Source organism: Ambystoma mexicanum, chromosome 1p (assembly GCF_040938575.1).
Source record: "Ambystoma mexicanum isolate Mex_15411 chromosome 1p, UKY_AmexF1_1, whole genome shotgun sequence".
Lineage (NCBI taxonomy): Eukaryota > Metazoa > Chordata > Amphibia > Caudata > Ambystomatidae > Ambystoma > Ambystoma mexicanum.
Genome location: NC_090921.1, coordinates 1,374,111,108 through 1,374,134,453, shown reverse-complemented (window position 1 = coordinate 1,374,134,453; position 23,346 = coordinate 1,374,111,108). Strand labels below are relative to the sequence as shown.

The window sequence follows — 23,346 nt, the reverse complement described above, 5'->3', positions numbered from 1 at the left end:
ATTGATACCGTGCAAAGAAAACCCAGCAGACTTTTCTGCATTTAGCTACAGACATCACCAAAACGAGCAATGAGTGACGGGTCAAACAATAATGGCACAAGAGGGAGTCAGCGGAACAAATTAGTATTTCATTCTTTACTGAGGACGTACTGGGAAAAAAGGCTCTCGATATCATTGGGTAAAGCATTCCATAGACGTTGCCCAAACTTAGTAGTCCTTGAGTAGTGCATGGATAAGGCACACCCCAGAATTTTAGACAGATTTCAGGTGATCTCGTTAGTTGTCAGTGATCTATCCATACAGAGACTTTAAGTAATTGAGTTTGGAATGTACCAATGTTCCAAACACCAATGCAAACTGTGATCATAGATGTAGGTAGGGACAAATCTGGCAAATTTGCCTGAGTCTATAAAAGATGTTTTTAACCTCATTGCTTACGTGTTGATTAATGCTGAGATAAGCTTCACCGAAACTCATGAATCCTCTACATGCTTAGGGTAAATCATGGGTAAGATGAAAAGACCAGGGAGAGGATTTTGCAAATGTAATCTTTAAATATATGTTGAGGACCTAGAAGCATGACCTCTGTTTTAGATGGATTCAACTGCAGGCAAATCTGAGCCATCCACACACTCACTGCATATAAGACATTAGTGAGCTTGAACAAGAAACCAGGAATTCTGACAATTTAAAATGCATCTGGGTGTCGTTTGCATAATAATGACAGCTCAATCTAAATTTGTCAAAGACTTTGGGGTGCGAATATAAATGTTGAACTATGAAAGCGAAAGGGATATTCCCTGAGGAACCCCACAATTACTACACTTAATTGAATTAGCAATTCTGTTAACAGGTTATTTGGTCATATGTTAAAAAATAAAATGTGTTTTATTCTTTGAAGGATATATTCAAGAGGAGAAGTTAGAAATTGCACACCGGCATCTGATACCGAAACAGCTAGAACAACATGGGCTGACGCCGCAACAAATTCAGATTCCACCGGAAACCACATTAGAAATAATCACTCGGTAACTATGCCAACCGTAGGCTCTATGCATTGCTGTGGATGCAATAATGTAAGCATTCTAAATTCTGCAATGTTCTTTTCTTTTGTGAGATTCCTGACCAGAGCGCTGCTGAGAAACATGGATATGTGTGGCCGCGCTGTCCCTGCCCTTGCAGAATCTTATTTTTTTTAATCAACTCAATTTTAATTGAACATTACCAAAAATGAATACACCAAATGAATTGCATTTACAAACCTCAATAATCCATAGAAAGCCAAACCCCTGAAATATGGCTCCCAACAAAACATCTGTCACATTACAACAAGGGAGAATAGAGCGAGAAAGCACATAGCAGGTCTCATCGCTAGGGCTGGCAGGTCAACCACCCACAAGCATATGTGGTTGCAAACTTTTAGTCCCCACATTTAGAGTGGTTATAGGATATCAACACTCATGGCCAAAACAAAGGGGAATCACACAAGGGTGGGAAGAAAGGAAAGTTGTAGGGAAAGGGTGATAAGGGAGGAGGCAATTGGATGTGATATTTGGAGGTCAAGTGTAGAGATCATTAAATGTGCAGCATTCCCATCCGTGAAAGGTACAGTGAGCAAAAAGCAGATGGCTGCGAACTCTCAAAGTGGTTAAAAACCACTCAACAGGTAATCATGCCCTGCTCTTTTGAGAGAGGGGCGCTTGCTACCTTTTTTATATACAGGAATGTATATATCCCTGCACTCCCCTTTTTGAAAGGATATATTCCCCTTGGCAGATGGTGAGACAAGGGCTTCAGTCCAGTCCTTTCAATCTGATTTCCAAACCTTTAAAATCTCTTTCTTCACTGCTATTAGCACCTTGTATAGCCACATGTGTAAACCTTTTGGCAGACCTGTATTGTGCAGGACTAGGCCTAGAAGTGCTACTGAAGGTTCCCTATGGAAGACCCAGCTAGTAACCAGTTCACTCATTACCACACCCTGCACCTAAACTTGGTAACACCTTCACTCTTGTAAAGCATGTGAACCTAGAAGCTTTCAGCTTTCTTACATGCCCAGCACAAGCCAATAACACCACTCTACTCAGAAATATGACTTCAGTCACATTCATTTCCTAGACATGCGGGAAGTGAGATATTATTTGGCTCTCAGTCTGTACTTGGCCACTGCACAGAAAGGGAGTCCGGCATCTCAGAAATATACACTCCATTTGGGTCTATTTTTTATCAAATCCAACATTTCCAGAAGCACTTAGACTTCTGAAATATTTACTAATTTCCCTGGATGTACAGTCAGTTGATATACCCCCCTCATTACTTTCACAAATAAGAGTGGCTGGGATTAAATATATTCCGCTTTAGAGTAGATCTCCCTCCGAATTATATTTCCCCCTTGGCATTATACTTGCATAGTTATTCCTTTTGGCTGTCTGGAAGACAGGTGGGTACTCTCTCAATGACTGGTGCAATTCTCCACCTCTAATAAGAAGTGGGTACAAGAAAACAAAGTCTTGCCCGGCTCCACTGGCCGTTGCAAAATTGCCAAATCACTGTTACCAATGTTTATGTGTACCTGGGCATGATTATATCCAATCAGTGTGCGCATGACCAGTATAATAAACAAGGGCTGCATAAATTGCAAATGTCTATCTCACAAGCCCACATTATTAAAGCCAGATACTGTAAATTCTCTATCTCACCCATAATTAATTATTTCAAACTAAAAGTTGTTCCTGTTATTCTGTATGGCGCAGAGACCCAGAAAATAATGTCCTATTCTTATTGGGCCCTGAGGGAAGGTCGATTCTGGAGGCAGGTTTTAAAATTGCTGAATTCTCAACCACTGCCACTCTTGAGATATGAACTGGGCTTAATTTTGGTTTATGCAATTTATAAATGGAAATTATGTGCACTATATCGCAAATGTCTATTGAACCAATTGACAAAAGGAATTACCAACATTATTTCTACCTACTTACTGAGTTCCCTGGATAACGTTCCAAAAGCATGGCGTTTAAAAATTCAGTCTGTTTTGGAAAAGGCCCAGGTAGAGGCAATCTTGTTAATGGAGAACCCAAATAGAGCGAAAACAAAAATCTGGGAAGCTGACTGGATATATACTCGTCAGGCTTGTGCCAATTACAAAAACCTTTTGGAATATCCGTTTGAATTGAAACGGTACAAGAGTGTGGCAGATTATATGGTGAGGTCACCCAGCCCCAGCCCCAGCCATCGAGATGGCTTTATGAGATTTAGGCTGAATCTACGGTTGACAAATGATATACTGAATAGACGTAGCAATGATGGTATTGTTTTGCATTGTCGTTTCTGTAAACAATATGCAGAAACTCTTAAACATTTATGTTCTGAATGTGATGAATTGCTATTAGTGCGTTGTGTTCATTTTAAGCCTCTATTTATGGAATACCAGGTCTTGACATCAGAGAAATTATGGGATCTGTTATTTTATACCAAAAGAAAGGCAGTGAGATACGCTGTTGTAGATTACCTTCATCAATTGAAACTAGCAAAGTATGTAACATTGGAATGATTGACTGTATAACTGATGTCCCAATATCTTGATGATCTGGTATTCGATTTTAAATTTACAAGATTATTGTGGTTTCTTTTATTATCTTTTCTTCATTGCAATATTGTCTTTTTTGTCTATATTGTCAAGTTGAAAGGTCTCGAGTTTCTCGTGACCAAAACAATTAATTAAAAATAAATAAGAAGTGGGTATCAGTCAGAAGATGGGTCAACTTTCCTCCACCAACTGGGTTTCCCTCCTTCTTTATTGGGCCTGCATGATTCCTTTTCTACAAAGAAAAGTTGGGGGTTGAACTCCATAACAGCCTTTCTCGGTGGTGTGCCAAAAATCGAAAATGAGTCAAAGGAAATTAAGGTACTCCATTCTACTTTCTGGTTTCAATTCTTCTTTATCTCTCCTTCTTCCAGTCCATCTGTCCTTAGATCTATGGCTTTGGACTTTTATAGATTGGAAACTACTCCATCTAGAGGTGTGTATTATGTCTCTATTTTAATTGGTCAGTATATTTGATTGGACAGTTTTCCAAAAGTGACATTACACTAAACCATCCCCTTTATACACATTGGGCATATTATTGTAGAGGGCAGTCCAATGGAAGTTGCATCCTTACCTAGGTTCACTCCCATTTGATGTGATGTCATCTTGGATATTTTCATTAAACGATTGTGATTTCCTAAAACATTATACTACTTACGTGATTAAGTTACTAATTAATTTGCCAGCTAGCTCTCACACAGGTGAATCAAATGATGCTAATCTCATCTTGGCACAACATGTGATGTGTGTGTGTGTGTGTGGCAGATGTTTGCTTTTTATTCTCTGATAGTTCCACTCAAATATTCTGTTCCATCCCAGCCGGCACAGACACTAGAATATATGAAACATTGATGTGCAATTTTTCTGTGCAAAAATATCTAAATTAATATTTTAAGCATAATTAAAAGAATACCATAAACATATAATTTTACATACAACTCATAGTTTTTCAATGTAAAGATTTCTTTTAAACTTAAGTTGCTATGACACTCCTATCAAAGGATTTCCAGAAAAATATGAAACCAAATGTAAGATTCAAAGATGCACCCTTTATCCGTAATTAGGAACATATTCAATCTAGTTCCATTCCCTAGATTGGCAACAACCATATGGTGTCAGTGCTATGAGGCCTCAGAGCATTTATAAGCCCTGAGAGGCCTGGTTGTCATGGTACTAATATCAAAATGTTCACTTTGAAATTAGGCTGCTCAGAGCCAAATGCTGACACAGTTCTCCGCCTATTAAATGATTATACCACATTGCTGTCACAAATGCCAGACTTCATGTATCTGCAAGCATGAATAACATCCTTTGATGGAAAGCCTGTTTACGGAGAGCTCCTGGTAACCTGGGCAAAACCACTTAGAGTCCAGGTTTCAGAATATATGTCTGTATGCTAAGTGAATTCTTGGGTAGACCCACTGACCAATGGAAACTGTTAATGGGCCTCATTTTATTACCAATGCCTGCTGTTAAGGCTGTTAAGAACAAGGAGAACATTTGATCCTTTGGTGCAAGGACTCTGTCATAAAGTTTATAGCCAAGCCTCAAAACCTTGGGTTCATTTCTTTTGGTAGAACATCTCCTCCACACTGTAGCTTGGCCACATAAAATGAAATGTTGCTTTTTAGCCAGTGTTGATGGTTTCATGTATAACTGTAACATATAAAGCCACTTTTCATTTCCACATAATAATTTGCTCTTAGTCTCTGCAGGTTTCATTGTATAAGTTTGATTCTCAGTCCTGTAAAGAAGAATGCATAAATAATGTAGGCCTCAATTCGATTTTCACTTTTCTATAAAATGCTTTGCTTTTTCATTAACTGTTCTCCATTTAATACAGATTGCTGTACACTTTCCCAAAACTTAAAGGGTTAATTTAGGATTGTGTAATTTACTGTGGACCAATACACTTTTGTTGTAGATGTCTGTTCACATCATAACATTTCCTGGCATGTGTTTCTTCCAAATGCTTTGTGCAGATTGCAATTCATATATGTATTTTTCAATGTGGTTTTTTAATTTTCGCCTTTTCTTTTCTATAGATTAGCCTGCAGGTTGCTAGTGGGAATGTGACAAGAACACACAAAGGTACCTCACTGAGCGCAACCAGCACTACATTCATTGCTTCAGAGAACAGGGAGGCCAACTTTATATACTAAGCTTTATCTGAGCCTATACTAAATTTAATACATTCAAACGATAAAAGGGAACCATCTGGTGAAACCTCCACAATAAACCAGGGAAATCCTTTGAGTGTGTCGGTGTTTGAAATGCCATGAGCAGAGACAGAAAAACCTCTAGTAAATTTCCCACCTAATGAAGAATATTTTTTCCTTTGGGAAGAGGCAAGATAAAAGGACACATTTCTCTCTTCAAATGCTCCAGCTGCTGGAGAGACAGAATGGCAATCTCCTTTACGAGCACTGCTGCCGTACTTGGGTTTTTGAAAGGAGTTAGGCTTTTCCATTCAACTATATGCTCCAGCTCCAAACCTGATGCATCCTGGGAGATGCAGTCTCAAATGCATTTTTCTTTGGGACCTGGTTGTTACCAACTAGTTATTCTCCCAGGGGGGTTTAGGAATAGTTAAGGAAAAGTTCAGTGATGGTTTGCCTAACATCCAGAATCTGGCTTCTACAGACTGGCAGGTAGTTTTGGGGGAGAATCCTGTGGGTTAGTCTGTTAATCCCCTCTTGAGCATTAATTCTTCCCCTTGCACGGGATAACTCTTAAGATGTTTAAATGGTCGGGTTGTGGTGTTTATCAGGGTCCTGTCAGTCTTACTCTCAGGCAGAGAGTGGGCATGGTCTAAGTTTGCCCTGGGACTTTGTCACAATATGCAGGTCTTAAATATTTACATTCAATTAATACATTTCTTTTCCACTCATTCTCTGTAGCATCTGGCAGTGCTCTATAATTTTTTCCTAAAAACTCAAATGTTCCTTGTATTGATTTACTAACTATCACAAGGAATTCCCGCCTTCCTTGCCTCAAGCTCCAGCTTTCTCGAGCAGCCTCACGTTCTTCTCCTTCATGTCGCCCTGTTCGCGTCTGCCATGGGAAAATTCCCTCTTCACATGTTCAATCTCTTATCTTGTGATTCCTGGCCACTCCTTTTATATTGTGAGCAGTGGGTTTTGGTGTTGTGTGATTGTGAGTGAATGCCTGACCCTGCCTGTCCTTGGACATGAAGGAGAAGAATTTGCTTCAAGAGGCTGCTTGAGAAAGCTAGAACTCGAGGGAAGGCCAAGCAAGAATTCAGTGTGATCAAAGGGCCGTAAGAGTTCAAAGGCAGGATCTGTGAGACAGAGGAAAATACTGCTATCACGCCAGAAAACGAAAGCCGCACGTACGCTGACACACGAGAAGTGTTTGTTCACAACTACCACGTGCGTTGCAAAATAACCAGGTTGGTCCTGCGAGAGGGGCTTGCATTTTCGAAAGACTCTGGTACCTCTTGAGAGGTTGTATTGAACTGTGATAACTATTTAAAAGAGAATGACGCAATCCTGAGTTAAAGTGCTTAAAGAGTATTAAGAATGTCAAGAAAGCAAAGTAAACGTGAACTACTAATACCAAGAGGCATTGGGAAATCGCATTGAACGAATCAGCAGAAAAGTGGGTTTTACGAACTTACTTTAAGGAAAAGCGTCGAACCGGCAGAGGGAAGCCAATGTGAAGGAAGTTTTAGACTCAAGCCCGACTGAGGGAAGTCTATTCAAAATTGGATGGTGCAATCGAAGTGGTCCTGCGAAGGTCATAGAAAAATCCATTGCATAATCGAAAGTCTTCGATTTGCTTGAACTGCAGAAACATTGTGAATACCAGGTCCGAGCCCGACTGAGGGAGACCGGAAGTGTAATAAGTTAGGGGAAGGGAACCCCTAAAGGATTCGAATTAAGTATGGGGAAGGGAGACCATGCAAATGGTGTTAAACATTTTTGTTGAAAAGTCGTTTTGTTGAACTGTATTTTGGAAGCTGGAAAGAGAGACTTTAACATGGAAGGCCAGGCTGGCCTCGATCCACATTTGGAATTGCCTTTGTGTTAAGAACCTGAGCCAGAGTGTGTCATCCTGCCTACGGGGATCGCTTTACTCCGCGCTGTCCAACGTGGGGAGGAGAGCTGAAACAGTCACATTTATTCTTTATATTTGAACACTGATTTCCATTTTCATACATATATCCTTTAAACACTTTTTGTACAAGAGATAGGGCAGGCATTAGGTTTTTGTTAGTATAGGTCATTTTGATTTTACAGACTCAACTAGGACTGTTTTATTTATTATTTAACGTTCCAGCTTGCTCTCATCTTCAGTGATAGGGCTAGATGGGCATTCAACCAACCAAAATAAATGTTCAATAAACACCCTTGAACTGTTATCGCTTGTGTTGCCATCTTACTGTTCATACCATGAATTCCTTACACTATCCATCCCAAGCACAGGAAGTACCTGAGTTTCATCATTTGCAGTACTCAATATCAGTTTTGAGTGCTACCTTTGGGCTCACCTTCTCCCCGAGGGTCTTCACCCAGTTAATGTCGGGGTCTTCACCCAGTTAATGTTGGTGATGGCAGCAAGTCTAAGGCGAAGGGGCATTTGCATCTTCCCTTACCTCGACGATGGGCCGTTCAGGGAACATTCTCTCGGACAGGCTGTGGAAAATCTTGACAGCCTCTGCCACTTTCTACACAGACTGGGCTTCTCCCTCACTTCAAGAAGTCTCAAGTGACTCCCTCCCAAACTCTTTAATTTACTGGAGCAGCCCTGAACTCCTTCAGGGAAGACTTTCCCTCCTGAATTAAGGGCTCAACGTTGCCTGTAGATGGTCTTGAACTTTGAGAAGGCCCAATATCTGCTGGACTTCGACTTTCTAAGGTTGCTGGGCCTCATGGCATCCTGCATCTTCTTGGTAGCAGATGCCCAACTAAGGATGACATCACTTCAGCGGGCTCTCAGATCTCAATAGTCACAGTTCCCATGTCACAGTTCCTGTGCCGCCCTGCTTCAACTATTGAGCAGGGCGGCACAGGACCTTCTCTGGTGAGCCCGCAAAAAGAACGTGATGGCTGCAGAATCTTTTTGGTAACCATGGCCAGAGATCACTGTAGCCACGGACGTCTCGCTTAAGGGCCGAGGCGCCCACCTGATCGAATTTTCAATGAGCGGACTGCTCCTCAGTAAAATCAACTCTACATATAAATCTGTTGGAGCTGAGGGGGAGCAGACTGGCGGTGATGGCCTTCCCGCCTTCCTTCCCGGGGAAGAACGTCCTGATACTGTTATACAACATGGTGGCCATGCATTACCTCAACAAGAGAGGAGGTGTAGGATAGAGGCAGTGCAGCTTTGGTTTTGGGCTTCACAAAACAGGATCTCCCCTTCAGCAGTTCACGTGGGCAGAACAGAGAAATGAACAGCAGATGCTCTGATCAGGCAGGGTTCAATATCCCATGAGTGGGAGTTGCCTCAGGAAATTCTTCTAGAGATCTTCACCCTCTGAGGAACCCCTCTGGTGGATCTGTTTGCGCCCAGTTCCAACAGGAAATGCCATCGGTTCTGATCCAGTGAATTTACCCATAGAGGAGCACTGGGGGGCGTGTTCGTAGTGGATTGGGATTTTCCACTCCTGTACGTGTTCCCACCAGTCTCCTTCATCCCTCAAGTCCTAAGGAGGAGATGTTCGGGAAATCCATGATCCTAATTGCTCTGGATTGGGCCAGGAGGTCGTGGTACCTGGATCTTCTGGACATGTCCATCTGCCCTCAATTTTGCCCTTCCCAGAGACTGGACCTGCTCTCGCAGGAGGAGGGTCATCTTCTTCATCCAGGGATCAGGATGCTTAACCTGCATGCCTGGTTTCTGTAAGGCTAAGACACAAGAATTGGGACCTCCCCGAAGAGGTTATGGAAGTGTTGCTTTCGGCCAGAAGACCAGTAACAAAGGCCCTGTACTGCTGCTGTTGGAATACATTTTGCAGCTGGGGTAGAGTGAAGGATATAGATCCCTTCTTGTGTAACACACCTATAGTCCTTTCTTTCTTGCTCTATCTGATCCAGCAGGGTTTTTCAAGTGCCTACCGTCAAGGGATACCTGTCTGCACTTTGAATCTTCAAGCGAATGCCAGATCAAGGCTCATACTTAAAAATGCCCATTGTGTTTCTGTTTCTGAAAGGTCTTACAAACACATGTCTACCTGTCCCATTTCTGGTTCCAGCCTGGGACTTAAATGCAGTTCTCATATTCCTGATGGGGGCTCTCTTTGAGCCACTTCATTCCTGTCTACTCCGACTTCTGATGTGGAAGACGATTTTCTTAGTGGTTAGCATTTCCGCACGCTCACAGGGTTAGAGAACAGCAAGCCCTGTCGTATAAACCACCATTTGCAATCTTCACTAAGGAGAAGGTAGTACTGAGGATTCCTTCCCAAAGTGGTATCGAAATTCTACTTCTCTCAAAAGATTACATAACCACCATTCTACCGTCCATCTCACCCTTCAGAAAAAGGAGAGGTTGCACAGACTGGACTCAAAAAGGGCTCTCAGTTTTTACATTGCAAGAACAAGCACTTTCAGACTAGAGGATCAATTGTTCATTTGTTACATTGGCCACAAACATGGTAGGGCAGTGACTAAATGGACATTATCGAGATGGATAATACTATGCATTTATCAATGCTATTCTACCGTGGGAAGGAAGCTCCTGAAAGATTAAGACCCCACTCTACCAGGGTAGTGACAACCACATTGACATTACAAAGAGAAATAGCAGTGTAGGACATGTGGCAAGCTGCAACTTGGTTGTCCCTTCATCCATTTTCAAAGCATTGCTCCCTGGACACCCTGTCTGGTCAGGATGCTAATTTTGGACGAGCGGTTCTTCATAACATGGGATAAAATTATAGGCAAGCTTTCTCCGCTACTGACTTCATAAATACTGCTCGGTCTAAGATGAAGAATCTGTGGGAGAACACAATCCATTAGAAGAACAAATTACTTACCTCTGGTAATGTTCTTTTTGGTGGATGTTCCTCCCACAGAGTCCTCCTTACCAATGTTCCCTCTAATTATTTTTCTTTATGTGCGGAAGTGTTTGGCTTTCGTGCGCACATTGTTTTACATGTGCACAACTGACTGAGTGTAAGCCTTTTCCAACCAAAACTTTATTCATCAGCTCACTTCATTGACATATATAGTGTACATCTATTTACTCGTATTGTGTGTTACATTCCCTTCAAGTTCTTGAACCACAACTTCAGTAACTAGCAACTTCCCCCTGTTCTCCCCTCCTCTTCCCCTCCCCCACCAGTCCTCAAGGGCAATCCTTACAATCGCATTGTTCAGTTCCAGCTCATTCCTCTTCTTCCTCCAGAATTCCCAGTGCCTGTAGTCTCTTCAGGATGTATAGTTGTGTCATGTCCCTGATTGCATGTTGTATGAAAGGAGACCAAACTTTACTAAATGCTCTCAGCGTCCCCTGTATCGTTGCTGTAATTTTCTCCACGTCTATAGTGTCCCATATTCCATAATACCACTGTATAGTGGATGGGGGTTCTTTCTGGTTCCACTGTCTCGCTATGTATCTTTTTGCAGCCATCATTACATTTTCCCACAGTCGCCCAGCATTCCCCCCTACTTTTTGTTGCTGGTCAAACGTGGTGCCTAGGAGTATCTCCATCCCCTCAAATTCCCTTTCTATTTCCATTATCTCCAGCACCTTAGATTTTACCTCCTGCCAAAAGTGGTTAAATTGCTGGCCTCCCAAACACATATACACCATCGTTCCCTTTTCTCCACACCCCCACCAGCATTGCTCTGACCTTGTGGGACTCATTTTATGAAGTCTCTCTGGTGTGTAATGCCAGTGATGTAGGAGTTTGTATTGTAGCTCTTGATGTCGTCGAGGTGTGCCAGCCTCATCACCCTGTCCCACTCCTTGTCATTGAACGCACTGCCTTTTATCTTCCCCCATTTCTGCCTCATTGCCCCCTCTTCTTCACTGTCCCCTTTCATTAGGATCTTGTATATTGCTGAGATGAAACTCCTATTGTTTTCTGTAGACGTTATCAATTTTCCCACTCTGTGTGTTCCCACAAGTCCCCTTCCATCATTGTGGGGTTCCCTGCCCAAAGCTTCAGTTGACGGTTGGAGAATCGGTCCTCATCCTTTACTCCCAGCTCCCTTTTACAATCTGCGAATGCCCGAATCGGAGTCCCTTCATAGAGGTCGCTAAGCACCCTTATCCCCCCTTCCATCAATTTCCTGAACCTGCAATATTCTTTGCCTGGTGAGAATGCGGGATTCCCAAATACAGATGTGTGTGGAGACGGCCACGGCGACAGATGCAGATTGCTGTTCGTTTTTTCCCAGATCTTTAGGGTATTGCTCGTATTTGGATTTCCGAGCAGTCCCGTTGGCCTATCTCCCTTCTTCAATTCCATCACCTTCCACAAATGCTCTCCCGCCACTGATTGCTCTATGCTCACCCAATGCTTCCGAGTCCCTGCCCTTCCCTACTCTGCAAGCACCCTCAGTTGCGCCACCTGGTAATATTTTATATATATTTTATCATCTTGGGCATGCCAATCCCCCCTGTACCTTGCTCCTAAATAGCATTTTCCTTCCTATTCTCAGCTTCTTTCCACCCCAGATATAGTCCATAATGCTTTCTTGGGTTTCCCTTCAGTAGCTTCCCGGGCACTGTTACGGGGATTGCTTGGAATAGGTACAATAGTTTAGGTGGCACGTTCATCTTGATCACAGCTACCCTAACCAAGATATATGTAGAGCCTCCTTCATCTTGCTGCATCTGCTTTTATTTGTTTAAGTAGCGGATGATAGTTGGTCCCCACTATCTGATTGATGGACGCGGTTAGATTCACGCCTAGATATTTGATTGGTCCTGATGCCCATCTAAAAGGATGGTTTCTTTCTCGTTGGTTCTTTTCCAGCTCCCATATGGACAAGTACAGGATTTCCGATTTCCCATGGTTAATCTTGAAGGAACTTCCCCGGCTCTGTGATCATTAGATTACGTCATCTGCAAACAACCCTATTTTATGTTGCGTCACCGCCCAACTCACCCCTTTGATCTCCTAATTTTCCCTTATCCAGTGCACGAAGGGCTCCATCACAAAGGCAAAAAGGAGTGGGGACAGTGGGCACCCCTGTTTTGTCCCCCTTCTTATTGAGAATGGGTTGCTTAGACACCCATTGACTCTTACCCTAGCCTACGTGTGTTGATAATTTGCCTGTTATTCTTAAAAATGTTGGTCCCAGTCCCACCTTCTGTAGGGTTTGGTCCATGAAGGCCCAGTCGACTCAATCAAATGCCTTCTCGGCGTCTAACATCATCAGGTAGGTGAGAATGGTACCTCCTTTCCCAGCCTTGTCTATCACATGCTGAACCCTTGTTATGTTGTCGAACATGTTGCGTCCCTGTATGAACCCAGTTTGGTCCTGCTCTATTAGCCCTGGTAATATCCCTTCGAGCCTCGCCGCTAATACCTTTGTGTAGATTTTGGCATCCATGCTGATGGGTGCTAAGGGTCGATATGAGGAGCATGCATGCCTTTGGGATCAGGGTGATGTGTGCCATGTTCATAGACTCAGTTACCTCTCCAGTATCTCTAAAGTGATTGAATAGGTTTGTGAGAATTTTGGCCAGGGAGTCCCTAAACATTGTATAGAATATTGCCGTTAGTCCATCCTACCCTGGGCTTTTATTCGCCTTTAGTATGGATATTGCCCTTTTTTACCTCTTCTAACCCTATGGGTTCTTCCAGCTGATCCTTTTGCTTGGGAGTTATCCTCAACCCTTTCCATCCCTCCAACTATGTTGCTTGCTTCCCTCTATCTGCTCGGTCCTCTCCGTATAGATTTGAATAGAAATCCCTTACAATGTTTCTCTTGGCTCCCTCTGCCCCACCCGCCTTCCATCCTTGTCCTCCAGGGCATCGATAAATGCCTCCTGTTCTCTAGCCCTCAATTGCCTCGCAGGCGCTGTGCCCACTTTATTGCCCTGCTCATAAAACCTCTGTCTGCTCCTTAGTAGAGTGCTTTCTACCGCCTTGTTTGTTACCTGCATCACTTGGCCTCTTGCGCGTGCAAATTCTCTGGCTACTTTATTTGTATCTTTTACTTTGTGCCTTTCCTCAAGTTCACGTACCTCTTCCTCTAACCTCTACTCCACCTCCATCTGCTTCTCTCGCATCCGCTTAGCCACCCCTATGTAGAATCCCTTTATATGCTGTTTGAACACATCCCATCTCTCCCCTGGATTACCCCCTTTCCATCCTCCCTCCACAAATTCCCGTATTTCATCCTCAGTTTGTTGCTTCACGTCGCAATCTCTGACTAGGTATTCCTCCAGTCTCCAGCTCCCCGTTCCTCTTCTGGTGTCCCCTCCTTCCCACTCTAGTGTGCCCGGAGCGTGATCCAAGAGTGTCATATGTCCCATTTGTATATCACTTGTTGCTTGTACTACACTGTCATGATCTCTGCTTCCAAAAGATCAGGACTTGTCCGACTCCCTTGGAAGCAGACCCATAACCCCGGTTCCGAGTGCCAGCCAGACCCAATTGGGACCTTTTGGACCCTGTCCTGGCGCCAGTGGCACCAGGCTCATAAAGATGCCCAGTCCCAGCGCTGGAAGCGCCGGGCTCATAATGCTTGGGTGGACTTACCTGCAGCAGACCATGCTGCTTACTTACCTGCCAGTTGAACCCCTGATCCTCTTCTGTTTGGGACTACTTTTCCTGTTGGGTGGGGCAGGAGCCACTCCCTAGGTTCAGAACACTGGAACTCTTCTGGAAAGCAGGAACTCTTTTCTTACCTAGGCGTGGCTGTGGAAGGAGACACCTAAGCACTACAGGAGGCTATTTAAACCACACCCGATGGATGAATCTTGCTTTGCGTTATTCTGCATTCTCTGCAGCAGAACGCTCATCGTGTCTTCTGCTTCTGATCCTGGGCCTAAGGGAACAAAGGCTTACCATCATGGAATCCAGTCTTCAGCAGCACCTGTAAAGATAAAGAAAGAACAGGTTAGCACTGCGGTCTTCAGTGGCAGCGCATCTCTTACCTGGTCCATCCCCTGTCACCAACGCCTCGCGCTGCATTCCGGCATCTGAAAGACAAAGGCTTACCTACTCTTCGCATGCTCCGGAGGTCTTCGCACTGCATTCCGGCATCTGAAAGACAAAAGCTTACCAGCTCTTCGCACGCTCCGGAGGCCTTCGGCCCTGCATCCCGCATCTGAAAGACAAAAGAAGGTGCGTTTAGTTTAAAGACATTGGCAACTTTATTACTCACGTGCCTTTACTCCTTCCCACGCTGAATCCAGTGGGTATTCCAGCACCCTTCAGCTTCTCTAAAGCTCCGAACTTGTACCTGCAAGATAAAAGGGACAGTTAGTGCGCATCGTGAAGCAGGCTACAAGCGCTTACTTACGTGCTTCCAGGCGCTTCTATTCCACACGCGGGTTCGATCCTCAACTCTCATCAGCCCGCCATCCGCCATCGCCGGAACCCTGCAAAACAAGAGATATCATTACAAAAGACTTTTAAGACATTTGAAGTGCCCAGAACTTACCGTTCGTGCAGTTAACGACGGACAGCAGTCCTCTGAGGTCAAGAGGCCTGCACCCTTATCCAGTGAAGAAACTGGTTACGGCACCCTGCCCCGAGGCAGATGGAGAGCTCGGCGTTCACTTACCTAAGGTGAGGGCGTTAACCTTTGGGGTTCTACAGGAGAAGAGAAAGGAAAGAGGAGAGAGGCACCCAATAACCCCAGTTCATTAATCCCATATTTTCTATCTGCCGACATCTTACTCTTCGAGTCAGACATACAGTGCACAGAGGTCCAGCCCAAAGAGCCAACCGTGTGTTACACATCACCTTTGAAGATACGGCATTCACCCAGTCAAGACCGGCGCCTCTGCGGGAATCAAGTGAGCGTTACAGAACGCAAAGCCTACCGCAAAACTCCCACCCAGGCGCTATGGAAACCTCGGATACCGACCAGCTAGCCCAGTTACTTGGGGAACTAAGAGCAGAAGTGCATGCAGCCCGTCAGGAAACAAATGCTCTAAGAAGGGAACTGATTATTTCCAAGGAGCGAACAGATGATCTCGCTAGACAATTGCTACAGTCACAAGCCGGACAAACTCTGTTACCCGCATCGGGGCAAATCTTCCTTCAACATCCTCTACGAACCCAGTGCAGATCAACCTACCTGGGAATGTACCTCTGGCTCCGCCCGAACGATTTTCTGGTGACCCAAAGAGGTTTGCAGTATTTATTAATCAGTGCCGGTTGCACTTCTTATGCCGGCCAGCAGCCTTTCCAACTGATCAAGCTAAGGTAGCTTTCGTGCTTTCGTACCTTAGTGGCAATGCGGCAGACTGGTCGATCCCTCTAGTTAATCAAGATGATCCGGTTCTCCATGATTTTCAAGCTTTTCAGCTCAGTATGGAAAAACTGTTTGCAAGACATTCACAGGGGCAGGCCTTGGACAATGAGCTCCTTTCATTGCGACAGGGTAATCAAGACCTTTTGGCTTATATTGCGTCTTTCAACAGACTGATAGTGGAAACTCGATGGCCTGAGGACAAAAGGTTTACGCTGTTTTATAGAGGTCTCCGTGGAGAGCTCAAAGATGTGTTAGCCCAAGTAGTGAATCCCCCGCAAGACTGTTCGGACTATATTGACTTAGTCGTTCAAATTGACCACAGACTGCAGAACAGGAAGGCCGATCGTTCCAAGTTTGATGCTCGAGTATTTTCCAAACCACCAACTCCTACCAAAGAAGTAGACTCCGGGGAACCCATGCAAATAGGGGGCCTGAAAGGACCACTAACACAAAAGGAGCGGGAAAGGAGAAAACAGCTGCAATTATGCCTCTATTGCGGAAACTCAGGGCACTTTCTTCGAGACTGTCCGGTGAAACCAGCCAAGAAGGCAGTAGGAGCTGCAGTTACCAGGGTCACAAACTCTGAGCAGGGAAACGACCTTGCCCGACAAGAATAGAGGTCCTCTTGCCGAGCGTTAAAACCAGTTCCGTGACCTCGCATTTTGTGATACCTATGGTCCTCATTAGCCCTGAACATCCGGATCGATTACATGCGATTGAAGCTTACGTCGACAGCGGTGCCATCGGCAATTATGTGGATCATGAAATGGTTTTGAGGATGAATCTGACTCTTTGTCCAAAGGCTGTAAAGGACGTCATTACTACGGTGGATGGTACGGAGATAGCCTCCGGACCAGTAACGCATACCACCCAAGAAGTGACGCTAGTAAGTCAAGATGGACACCATGAGAAGATCGTGTTCGATGTGATCAAGGCCCCTCAGTTCCAGATTATTCTAGGAATTCCTTGGTTAGAGAAGCACAACCCTCAGATCGATTGGCGAGCAAGAATGGTTCAGTTTCCAGAATGTGTCTCTACTTGTCACCGTCGACCTGGTGTTGCACTGGCAGCAATTTCCTCGGAGGCTCCTTAGTTACCTCCTGAATACGTAGAATTCCAAGATGTTTTCTGGAAGGATCAGGCCAACTCTCTATCTCCTCATAGGTCTTATGACTGCCAGATAGACCTGTTACCTGGATCTACTCCTCCTTGTAGTAGAATTTATGCCCTCACCGAGCCTGAGAATCTTCACCTCCGACAATACCTGGATCAATACCTAGCGAATGGGTTTATTCGTCCTTCCAAGTCCCCTGCTTCCTCAGCTTTGTTCTTCGTTCCAAAAAAAGAAGGGGACCTTAGAACTTGTATAGATTATCGCGCCCTGAACCAGATCACTGTTAAGAATAGATATCCGTTACCTTTGATCCCTGAACTCCTGGACCGAGTCAGAAAAGCATGCATATATACAAAGCTGGATCTTAGAGGAGCCTACCACTTGGTATGAGTAAAAGAGGGCGATGAATGGAAGACGGCCTTCCGCACCAAGTATGGGCTATTTGAATATCAGGTCATGCCCTTCGGACTTTGCAATGCCCCGGCCGCCTTTCAATATTTTATGAACGATGTCCTCAGAGAGCTCATAGATGTGTGTGTTGTTGTTTACATTGACGACATCCTCGTTTATTCTTCATCGGAAACTGAACATCGGAAACACGTGAAAATGGTCCTCGAGAGATTGCGTCAACACAAACTTTTCGCTAAGTTGGAAAAATGTGTTTTCAACGTGACTGAAGTTGAATTCTTGGGATTCATATTATCACCTAGCGGAGTGCGTATGGATTCAAAGAAGGTCGATGCAATTCTCAAATGGCCATCGCCATCCTCCGTAAAAGGTGTTCAAAGCATGTTAGGCTTCGCTAACTTTTACCGCAGGTTTATCCCCGAATTCTCTCGAATAGTCCAGCCCATCACCGCCTTGTTAAAGAAAAACAAACGTTTTGAATGGTCTACCGAGGCAGAACAAGCTTTCCAGAATTTGAAGACTAGATTTATCTCTGCACCGATATTAAAACATCCTCGCCCAGAACTCCCCTACATCGTTGAAACTGATGCTTCGAGCCTTGCCATGGGGGCAGTTCTATCACAAAAGGACCCAGTAACCAATCAGTTGCATCCCGTGGCATTTTGGTCCCGCAAATTCTCGCCTCCTGAAATCAATTACACTATTACTGATAAGGAACTTCTAGCTATCAAGTCCGCCTTTAAGGCTTGGCGGCATTATCTTCTGGGGGCCCGACACACCGTTACTGTGATTACAGATCACCGAAACCTGCAATATTTGAAAACCGCAAAAGCTCAATCCTCTAGGCAACTCCGTTGGGCACTATTCTTTGCCGAGTTTGACTTCATAATTACCTATCGACCTGGTACAAAAAACGGTAAAGCTGATGCCCTTTCTCGGATGGGAGTGGAAGAACATTTGATCAATCCTAAACCTGTACCCATCATTCCCGAACAAAGAATTCTAGGTGTAATCGCCACACAATCCATAGAGGAAGTTAAGGATAAAGCCAGGCTACTGGTAACTCCAGCAGACATACAGAATTGGCATCTGCAGGGAAAGGACTTTACGGTGAAGGACAACCTATTATATTTCCAAGAACGGTTATACCTGCCCAGCACAGATTTACAGAAAAAGGTAATCTCTTGTTATCACGATTCTTTAATGGAAGGACATCCCGGTATGACCAAGACCTCGGAAAAGATCAAGCGCTACTTCTGGTGGCCGTCTTGGAAAAAAGATATCAGAGACTTTATAATGTCCTGTGGAGTATGCGCCCAAAACAAGAGTCAAAAGGAAAAACCAGCCGGCCTCTTACGCCCTATTGACATCCCGCCTCGCCCTTGGCATACGCTTTCTATGGACTTCATCACCGATCTACCTCCATGCTCCGGATACAATACGATCCTAGTAATCGTGGACCTATTCTCCAAGATGGCGCATTTCATTCCACTCAAAGGCTTACCAACAGCAGCAACTCTGGCCCGAGAATTTCTCGAAAACATCGTCCGACTGCACGGTTTTCCTTCAGTTCTAATTTCGGATCGAGGTAGTCAATTTATTTCTCATTTTTGGCGAAGTTGCTGTCGGTCGGCTCAAATTGATGTGAGACTTTCGACCAGCCACCACCCTCAAACCGACGGACAAACCGAGAGGACCATTCAAACTCTGGAACAGTATTTGCGCTGCATGCTACAACAAACTGAAAAAACTTGGAAAGATATCCTTTGGATAGCCGAATATGCCTACAATAACTCTGTCCACTCGGGAACTGGGAAGACCCCGTTTTTTCTTTTATCCGGTAGTCACCCTCGAACCTCGGATTTGGATCCACTCCAAGATCTTGGAACACCAGCAATAGACCACCTGCATTCTACAATCACCCAAGCCTTTAAGGAAGCGGTTTCTCACCTTCAAAGGGCTAAAGAACAATACAAGAAAGGAGCAGACCAACATCGGAAGGAAGCCCCCCAATATCAAGTAGGAGATCAAGTCTGGTTATCCACCAAATATCTACCTCTAAAAGGACCACGCACATTCAACCCAAGATACCTTGGTCCCTATTCCATCACTACCATAGTAAATCCAGTAGCGGTCAAGTTGGACTTGCCCCCTCACATGAAGATACATCCGGTCTTCCACGTCTCTCTATTAAAACCCGTGCAACCTCAAACCCGACTAATTACATCTCCAAAACCTATTCTAGTTGATGGAGAACTCGAGTTTGAAGTCAAAAGCATCCTGGATTCCAAGATCTCCAAATCTAAACTATTTTACCTGATTGACTGGAAAGGCTACGGTCCCCAAGAAAGATCCTGGGAACCTGCAGATTATGTCCACGCGCCTCGTCTAATCAAAAGATTTCATCGAACATTTCCTAACAAGCCCAAACCCCCGGAGAAGCCCGGTTTGGGAGGGGCCTTGAGGGGGGGTGCTGTCATGATCTGTGCTTCCAAAAGATCAGGACTTGCCCGACTCCCTTGGAAGCAGACCCATAACCCCGGTTCCGAGTGCCAGCCAGTCCCAATTGGGACCTTTTGGACCCTGTCCTGGCGCCAGTGGCACCAGGCTCATAAAGATGCCCAGTCCCAGCGCTGGAAGCGCCGGGCTCATAATGCTTGGGTGGACTTACCTGCAGCAGACCATGCTGCTTACTTACCTGTCAGTTGAACCCCTGATCCTCTTCTGTTTGGGACTACTTTTCCTGTTGGGTGGGGCAGGAGCCACTCCCTAGGTTCAGAACACTGGAACTCTTCTGGAAAGCAGGAACTCTTTTCTTACCTAGGCGTGGCTGTGGAAGGAGACACCTAAGCACTACAGGAGGCTATTTAAACCACACCCGATGGATGAATCTTGCTTTGCGTTATTCTGCATTCTCTGCAGCAGAATGCTCATTGTGTCTTCTGCTTCTGATCCTGGGCCTAAGGGAACAAAGGCTTACCATCCTGGAATCCAGTCTTCAGCAGCACCTGTAAAGATAAAGAAAGAACAGGTTAGCACTACGGTCTTCAGTGGCAGCGCATCTCTTACCTGGTCCATCGGCTGTCACCAACGCCTCGCGCTGCATTCCGGCATCTGAAAGACAAAGGCTTACCTACTCTTCGCATGCTCCGGAGGTCTTCGCACTGCATTCTGGCATCTGAAAGACAAAAGCTTACCAGCTCTTCGCACGCTCCGGAGGCCTTCGGCGCTGCATCCCGCATCTGAAAGACAAAAGAAGGTGCGTTTAAAGACATTGGCAACTTTATTACTCACATGCCTTTACTCCTTCCCACGCCGAATCCAGTGGGTATTCCAGCACCCTTCAGCTTCTCTAAAGCTCCGAACTTGTACCTGCAAGATAAAAGGGACAGTTAGTGCGCATCGTGAAGCAGGCTACAAGCGCTTACTTACGTGCTTACAGGCGCTTCTATTCCTCACGCGGGTTCGATCCTCAACTCTCATCAGCCCGCCATCCGCCATCGCCGGAACCCTGCAAAACAAGAGATATCATTACAAAAGACCTTTAAGACATTTGAAGTGCCCAGAACTTACCGTTCGTGCAGTTAACGACGGACAGCAGTCCTCTGAGGTCAAGAGGCCTGCACCCTTATCCAGTGAAGAAACTGGTTACGGCACCCTGCCCAGAGGCAGATGGAGAGCTCGGCGTTCACTTACCTAAGGTGAGGGCGTTAACCTTTGGGGTTCTACAGGAGAAGAGAAAGGGAAGAGGAGAGAGGCACCCAATAACCCCAGTTCATTAATCCCATAATTTCTATCTGCAGACATCTTACTCTTCGAGTCAGACATACAGTGCACAGAGGTCCAGCCCAAAGAGCCAACCGTGTGTTACACATCACCTTTGAAGATACGGCATTCACCCAGTCAAGACCGGCGCCTCTGCGGGAATCAGGTGAGCGTTACATACACCCCGGGTTGCCATCACGTAATCTATTCTGGGGTAGGTCTTGTGGACATGTGAGTAATAGGTGTAGCCGCTCCTCTTGGAGCCTCCTCACTAGTTGTTTAGACATCGTCCCTGTTCCGTGCCCCCATAGTCCTCCCGACCTATCCCATACGAGGTCTCCTGCTAAGTTAAAATCCTCCGATATGACCATCTCCACTTCCCCAAATTTACTGAGCTCTTCCAAGAATCCATCCAGGAAGCCTTCTTGTCCCTGGTTGGGGGCATAGACTGATGCCCATGTATATGATTGGCACCTTAGTCTCCCCTTCACCATTATATATCTGCCGTCTATGTTGGTTCCTTCAATTTTAATGCTTTTATGGATTAGGATTGCCACCCGTGCGCTTAGATCTTGCAGTGACATGATGCTGCTGTGTATAGTTCCTACTGCGGAAGCGTCCCTCATCTTCTTTCATTAGGTGCGTCTCTTGCAAGCAGACTATTTCTGGTCCCTCCTTATATAATTCTCACAAGACTGCTACCCTCTTGCTGGGGCTGTATAATCCCCTCACATACGAGGTCCTCAATCTATACATCCCGCTCTAGTTGAATTTCCCCTTGTATATTCGGGCACTGTCTGAACCTTCTGTGGAAATCAGCCATCACACCTTTGTCCCTTCCCGCACTTCGGACTGGTTATAAGGCCGCCCCCCGCAGTTGTCCCTGGATCCTTGCCAGGTTCTTGACGTGGTCCCCCTTGGTGAGCCGTGCCTGGAATTACCCCCATCCCTACCCACCCTCCCCCATTTTCTTACCGAACATCAGGCTATATTCTAGTCCTAGAGTTATATTTACTGTGAACACCAGTTCCTCTTATGTTTTTCTTCTTCAGGTCTTCCTCGACTTTTTCGTTGTCCATCCCTGCGTCCTAGGCCGGGACCCAGACGTTGTTACTTCCTGGTAGGTTCCCGTATTATCGCCTGCCATCTCCTTGGAGACCATCCCCAGGGCCCTCAACCCGTCCTCAACCTGGGTGACTGTCTTTTCTTCGTTGCCCATGCGGAATTGGATATGTGTCGGGAAGAGCCACCTATATCTTAGCTTCCTCTTATTAAGTTCCTCTATTAGCAGTTTGAAGGCGTGTCTCCTCGCCAGTGTGATTTGGGATAGATCTACGTACACCTGCACTTCGTGACCTCTCACTCGGATCTTACCCTTTGTCCAGGGCGCCCTCATTAGCTGAGCCTTGTCCATATAGTTGTGCATTTTGACTAAAATGTCTCGGGGTCTAGCCCATGGGTCCATTCTCCTGTTCCCCACTCTGTGCACCCTCTCAATCCCGGTTATAGGTCAAATTTTTGAATCAAAAGGTTCTAAATACAATAGGTTCGAATCAAAAGGACCGAAAACAAAAGGTTCGACAAATGTTTTTTTTTTTTTTTGAGGGGGTGCCCCCGCAACCCCTGTTTTTGTGGTAAAAACCACCTTTTTCTACCTATACGGAAACCCAAAAAAAATACATAATTAAAAAAAAATTCAAACCTTTTGTTTTCGATCCTATTGATTCTCACCTTTTGCATTCAAACCTTTTGTATTCGCACCTTTAACTGGCACCCCTCAATCCCTATACTACGGGCCACCTCTCCTTTCACCAGGGTCTCAAACATTTCTCGTATGCAGGCCTCCAGGTCGGAGTGCTCTGCTCCTTCCTCCAGGTTCTTGATCCTAATGTTCTCTTCTCGGCCTGTTTTCCAGGTCCTCACACTTCTCTTCCAACGCCCTTAGTCTCTCCTCAGTTTCTGTTGCGTGTTGTGCCCACTTAGGCCCTTTGCATCCAGGTCTGTTAGGTGCTCTTCCATCACCATTACTCGCTCTCCATGTGAGTCAATGTCTCGCCTGT

The 23,346-nt window shown here is 45.1% G+C and overlaps 1 protein-coding gene across 1 annotated transcript in view; it reads left to right on the top strand.

The window, feature by feature from the left end:
• Window positions 1–23,346, top strand: part of LONP2 (lon peptidase 2, peroxisomal) — a 1,695,025-nt gene that overhangs the window by 1,071,347 nt on the left and 600,332 nt on the right. Inside the window, exon 10 of the mRNA XM_069607050.1 lies at window positions 902–1,028. Coding sequence (XP_069463151.1) covers window positions 902–1,028 — 127 coding nt within the window. The remainder of the gene's footprint in view (window positions 1–901; window positions 1,029–23,346) is intronic.